Source organism: Apodemus sylvaticus, chromosome 1, assembly GCF_947179515.1.
Source record: "Apodemus sylvaticus chromosome 1, mApoSyl1.1, whole genome shotgun sequence".
NCBI classification, from domain to species: domain Eukaryota; kingdom Metazoa; phylum Chordata; class Mammalia; order Rodentia; family Muridae; genus Apodemus; species Apodemus sylvaticus.
Window position 1 is genome coordinate 92,629,630 of NC_067472.1, and position 6,499 is coordinate 92,636,128.

General features: G+C 38.2%; 1 protein-coding gene across 1 annotated transcript; it reads left to right on the plus strand.

The window, feature by feature from the left end:
- Window positions 1-4,818: 4,818 nt before the first annotated feature.
- Pth (parathyroid hormone) lies at window positions 4,819-5,286 on the plus strand. The gene is made up of 2 exons (XM_052175207.1): window positions 4,819-4,904; window positions 5,025-5,286. The coding sequence occupies exons 1-2, from the start codon at window positions 4,819-4,821 to the stop codon at window positions 5,284-5,286; spliced, it is 348 nt and encodes a 115-aa protein (XP_052031167.1).
- Window positions 5,287-6,499: the final 1,213 nt, after the last annotated feature.

Here is a 6,499-nt window from a genome sequence, read left to right on the forward strand (position 1 = left end):
AGGATTTTATAGTTGAAGGGGACCTCTTGATAATTGACCACAATTCTTTTCTGTGTATGAATCGCTAGACAACACCTGATAAATGCTCAAGTAGCCTTCACTGGAAACTTCCATTGCTTCCATTACTCAAGAAGATTCCCTGTTCTGACGATTATGATGTCCAAATTGAGCCCAAATCATTAGCCAATAACTGAGTGTGTCCATCTTTCTTAACATTTATGTATGTATGTATGTATGTATGTGTATGTGTTATGTATGTATGTATGTATGTATGTATGTATGTATGTATGTATGTAGTATGTATATTTAGGGTCGGGGTTCGACAAGGGTTTCTCTGTGTAGCTCTGGAAGTCCTGGAACTCTCTTTGTAGCCCAGACTGGCCTCAAACTCCCAGAGATCCCCCTGCCTCTGCCTCCTGAGTGCTGGATGAAATGGATGAGCTACCACACATGCTTCCTAATTTCTTTTAAATTTCAGTCTTTGCTTCATTTTTTTAATCCTACCCCTCAAGACAGTGTTTCTCTGTGTAGCCCTGGCTGTCTTGGAACTCACACTGTAGATCAGGCTGGCCCTAAACTCAGAAATCCACCAGTCTATGCTTCTTAAACCCCAGGGCTTACACTCCTTCCTTATAGAACGCTATGAAGAACAGTATACAGCTATATAACGTCCCAAGGCTTTTCCAGGTTTACTCAACTACTTTTTACATTGCTTAGCTTTTCCACCAAACTAATTTGTGCCCTCAGAATACATTCTAATTTGTCTCTAATACTTCAGAACTGAAGCCTGAAACATAATCCAAGGATTTGTAGACAATTTTCCAGAACAGCACTAACATATGTTTAACATACCTCTGATCCATTAATCCATACTGTTCAAACTCATAATGAGTACAGTTGTGCCTTGGCAATGGTTTGCAGCCAGAGGACGGATGTAGTCTGGGTCTGACCATAGCTAAGAGAACTGATCTAATTAATTCCAAGAATGGCTCTCTAGCTGAGAGACAAGCTGCCTGAATAAGCCCTTGCTAACCTAGGACATTGAAGAGTTCTAGTCAGACAAAGAGCAACATTTGACGTGAGGCAAGTGGCAGCATCTTGTGCCTGTTAGGTTTTGGAGCAGGAGCCCAATCATCATTGCAGAACATGAGACTCGGGACTGAATCCCCAGGAAGAGAGTTTGCAAAGCATGAGGCAAACTCAAGTAAAGAGGATTAAGGTGGGAAGGACTACATTTTAAGAGAAAACTGAGGTAATAAGAATTAAAGAAGACTGGAGGGATCATAAAGTCATTGATTTCCACAATTTCCACATTTATAAGCATAAAATGCTTGTGTAAAAATAGGAATAAGCGGGCTGGAGAGATGGCTCAGTGGTTAAGAGCACTGACTGCTCTCCCAAAGGTCCTGAGTTCAAATCCCAGCAACCACATGGTGGCTCACAACCATCTGTAATGAGATCTGATGCCCCCTTCTGGTGCATCTGAAGACAGCTACAGTGTACTCACTTAAATAAATAAATAAATCTTTAAAAAAAAAAGGTATAAGCACATCCTCTGAAGAATTACTGTAATATTTATCAGGATAACATGTGCTAACTAAGAAATGTAGCTAGCATTTACCTCGAAACCCCAAGTTCAATGAATTTAAAAATAATTCTGTTTGGATACTGTCAAAATCATGTATCAAATCACTCTGAATATTTTATTATGTCCATTGTTTTCCTGTGTGTGTGTGTGTGTGTGTGTGTGTGTGTGTGTGTGTGTGTGTGTGTGTGAGGAGTCAGAGGTCAAGGATGGGTATCTTCCCCTATTTTTGCTCTCTTGTTTTTGAATATAGTACCTCACTGATCCTGATGCTTGTTGTTTGGCAAAACTGGCTGGCCAGCCCTGGGGATTTGCCCATATCTGCTTCCTCCCCCGAAGCACTGGTTTTCCAAGTGCTCCCCACCATGTTTGGCTTGTAGATTGGTTCTAGGACCTGAACTCCGGTCCTCACATTTGCACTTTACTGGCTGAGCCATCTGTCCAGCTCCCCAGCCTTATACACATTAAACATATATGAAATATATTTTTGGAAAGCTGATCAAAGGTGATATGAGTTGGTTGGAAATGGCTTCCAAGAAAAAGCATGCTACATAATTTCTTAAGAACTCAAGTGTATTTATTTATAGTGTGGCTATGACAAATAGCAAATCTACTTCAGACTTTAATTTTAAATACTAGAATAGCTTTAACATAAATATTTGGAATCAAAACTTTGCAAGTGGCAAGGCCCAGTGGCAGATGCCTTTAACTCCAGCCTTCATGAAGCAGAGACAAGTGGATCTCTTGGGTTTTAGGCCAGCCTGGCCCACATACTCATAGTGAGACTTTGTCTCAAAGATTTTTTAAATATAAACTCGGTATCATCGATTGTGTCAGCATTTTCTAGGTGAATACTTAGTTTTTGCTGCGACTTCTTTTGCGTGTTCTTCACCAGAACCTTGCTTATTTTCATCTATTATCTAGTTATCTGAAACTTTAGAGGAGAGGGCATCAATGAGGGTATGCGGCTGCTCTGATCCTATGATTGAGAGCCAGAGAACAGGAGTGACATCATCCTTAACAATAAAACACTCCTGTTGGTGGGCAAAAGGCCTGCATAGGGAACTCAGACCTGAAGAACTGCAGTCCGGTTCATCAGCTACCTGACTGACTCTAGCTTAAGTCAGCATCAGTCGGCGCCCTCCCGAAGGATCCTCCCTGAGAGCCATTGTATGGTAAGGAATCTCTCAACTGCCCTTTTTAAATTCTGTGAGATTTAGAAAATTGTGCTAGTTTTTTTAAATACATACCATTTTCTACCAATATCATGCCACTTTCAAAAATTGAAAATATTAAAGGATGGTGAATTTTGCTAAATAGAAAAGTGTAGCAATAAAATTAGCTTATGGTAAGAAAGTCATGAAGCATCTATTTTTATGGTTGAATCTTCTTTGGATACCTTATTTTTAACACCACCTGAAAGTACAGAGACTCAATGAACACCGGCATGATTGGTTTTATTGATTCCCTTATCAGAAATTTGGAATAAAAATCAGGCTGACGGTGGGACAATAATTCTGATGAAAAAGGTCAACAATTATTTATCATGTGGCATGTATATCTATTTTTTGTAGTGTATCCTTATCTAAATTTTATTTTGTATGGCTTCTCAGGAGTTTAGCTTGCATACTAAGGTTGCAATTTTTTTCCTTTCACTGTTGAATATTCATTCCTTTTACATAAAAAGCTGTGTTTTCTAATCTCTAAAATGATACATGTGTTTTAAAGATTCTTGATGACCATTTAAGCACTTCTCATGCTAAGTAAGAAGTCCATCTTCCTCAAAAGAACAAGGAAATAAGGCAGAGACATCACCAGCTCTGCAGTGCACAATGAAGAGAAATGGTGCAGGCTGTAAGGTCTCTTACTAAGGATGCAATCTCCTTTTAAAACAGAAACATAATTCCTATTGTGTGTGTCATTTGGAAAGGAGAATAGTGAGTACTTTTTAAGTGCTACTATAATAATAAAGTCTGCAACCATGGAGCTTCAGATTAAGCCAAAATATGCATATTGCTTTATGAACAAGAAGAAAGAACCAGAAGTTATATTAAACTATAACTGTGAAGTTGAAGCTGTAAGATGTAGGCACTAATTTTATTAAGAATCAAAGCTCCAAGAACATATTATAAGAAATTAATTTGATTTTATTGTTGTTGTTGTTTAGGTTTTTTGAGACAGGGTTTCTCTGTGTAGCCTTGGTTATCCTGGAACAGGCTTGCCTTGAACTCACAGAGATCTACCTTTCTCCACCTCCTAGTACCTGGGATAAAAGACATGCACCACCACTCCTGGCTCTGATTTTTAAATGCTATGACACATACACATATATGTAATAAATATGTGAATATGTGTGTGCATGTGAAGGCCAGAGGTCAATATTGGATGCCTTCCTCTATCATTTTCCACCCTTTTTTTTTTGGAACATTACCAATGCTAGTATTACAGGTGCATTGGTACATTGCTGCTGTGCCCAACAATTTTTAGGGATGCTAGGAATTTGAACTCAGGTCCGTGTTTATACAGCAAGCATTTACTAATTGAGTCATCCTCCTAGTCAAAGACTTTTTGTTGTTATTGCAATAGGTGTTGTATTATTAATTCAGTAAAGGTATCAAAATTAAACCTTAGAGTTAGGCATGGTGGTGAATGCCTGAACTCCCAAAGTGCCAGAAACCAAGGAAGGAGGATCATAACCTCAAGGCCAGCATGATCTACATAGCAAAATTTTATCTCAGAAATAAAAATAAAATCCTACAAATTTCATATGCTAGCATTTATGCCTATTACGCTAGCATATGAAAACAAGCTTACTCATGGACACAGTGTTTCCTCACTGAACAGTTATTGTTTACCTAATTAAATTTCAAGGCTACTCTATGCTTGTAGATATAGCCAACATAGATATGAGAGAAAAATCATCGAAACTGTTTTTCAATCAGCATGTTTTAAATAGCAAATGTTAAAAATTGTACAAGAAGTCTCAGAAAACTACCCAAGAAAGTCACATATGCTGCTTCTCTCAAGTTATGTGTAGGTGTTATTAGTACTAATGTATCTATTATATAAAGATTCCAAAGACTCATGGAAAAATAGATCAATTAATTACCGTGACCTCAGCTAATCATTGCTTGCTTTGGTGGCTATGAATAACGACTGAGACTGTATTTACATACTTTAGAACACTGACAATATATTAAAGTATCTCAGTGTTGTTTCTTCTTTCAGTAAAGATGATGTCTGCAAACGCAGTGGCTAAAGTGATGATCATCCTGCTGGCAGTTTGTCTTCTTACCCAAACAGATGGGAAACCTGTCAAGTAAGTGCTGCAGCCCATTGTGCATGTGCAGGGAAGTGTGGACTAGAGGCTTTGTAGTGGATTTTAATGTTGTGGACATGGGGAGCTAATGGAGTGGTCCTCTCTTTCTCTCCTTTCTAGGAAGAGAGCTGTCAGTGAAATACAACTTATGCACAATCTGGGCAGACACCTGGCCTCCATGGAGAGGATTCAGTGGTTGAGAAAGAAGCTGCAAGATGTACACAATTTTGTTAGTCTTGGAGTCCAAATGGCTGCCAAAGAAGGCGGTTACCAGAGGCCCACCAAGAAGGAGGAAAATGTCCCCATTGATGGCAATCCAAAAAGTCTTGGCGAGGGAGACAAAGCTGATGTGGATGTATTAGTTAAGGCTAAATCTCAGTAAATGCTGATTTATTCTAGACAGTACATGGCAATGACAAATGCTGCTACCTTTTCAAGCTCTATAAAGATCATCAAGTACTATTACTTCTATTGTAATGAAAATTGGGAATTTTTTGATTCCACTTTTGCTCGTTTAAGGTCTCTTTCAATGATTCCATTTCAATGTGTTCATCTTTTTAAAGTATTACACATTTCCACTTCTCTCCTTAAATATAAATAAAGCTTTAATGATCATGAATCAAATAAGCAGAGTTTCTTACTTGTTAAAACTTTGTCTGAGAGTTGGAGGGCTGGCTTAGAAGTTAAGCGTGCATACTGCTGCCTCAGATGACTTGAGTTTGGTCCCAGGACCCACATCAAGGTCTCACAACCACCTGTCCATCCACTTTCAGGATGGCCCAATGCCCTCAGCCTAGCCAGGACTTGCACTCATGTGCACATAGCCACACAATTATAAGGAATTTAAGATAACTACAAAGAAGAAGAAGAAGAAGAAGAAGAAGAAGAAGAAGAAGAAGAAGAAGAAGAAGAAGAAGAAGAAGAAGAAGAAGAAGAAGAAGAAGAAGAAGAAGAAGAAGAGGAAGAAGAAGAAGAAGAAGAAGAAGAAGAAGAAGAAGAAGAAGAAGAAGAAGAAGAAGAAGAAGAAGAAGAAGAAGAAGAAGAAGAAGAAGAAGAAGAAGAAGAAGAGGAAGAGGAAGAAGAAGAAGAAGAAGAAGAAGAAGAAGAAGAAGAAGAAGAAGAAGAAGAAGAAGAAGAAGAAGAAGAAGAAGAAGAGAAGAAGAAGAAGAAGAAGAAGAAGAAGAAGAAGAAGAAGAAGAAGAAGAAGAAGAAGAAGAAGAAGAAGAAGAAGAAGAAGAAGAAGAAGAAGAAGAAGAAGAAGAAGAAGAAGAAGAAGAAGAAGAAGAAGAAGAAGAAGAAGAAGAAGAAGAAGAAGAAGAAGAAGAAGAAGAAGAAGAAGAAGAAGAGCCAAAATAAATCCCATGTCTTTTGTCATGGTGCATACCCAAATGGTTTTATTAACATGAGTTTGTAAAACACAAGAAAATTTTTCTTTAATTCATTTAGCTCAGTCAATAGCTTGAACACTGTCTGCTTTTAATTTCAGAGTACTAGGCCCCCAAATTCACATTAGCTGATTATTATTCTTCCCTTCTTTTCAGTAAGCCCAATGAAATACTCAGAAAATGGGGCTGAAAGTGTCTGAGAATTGACTG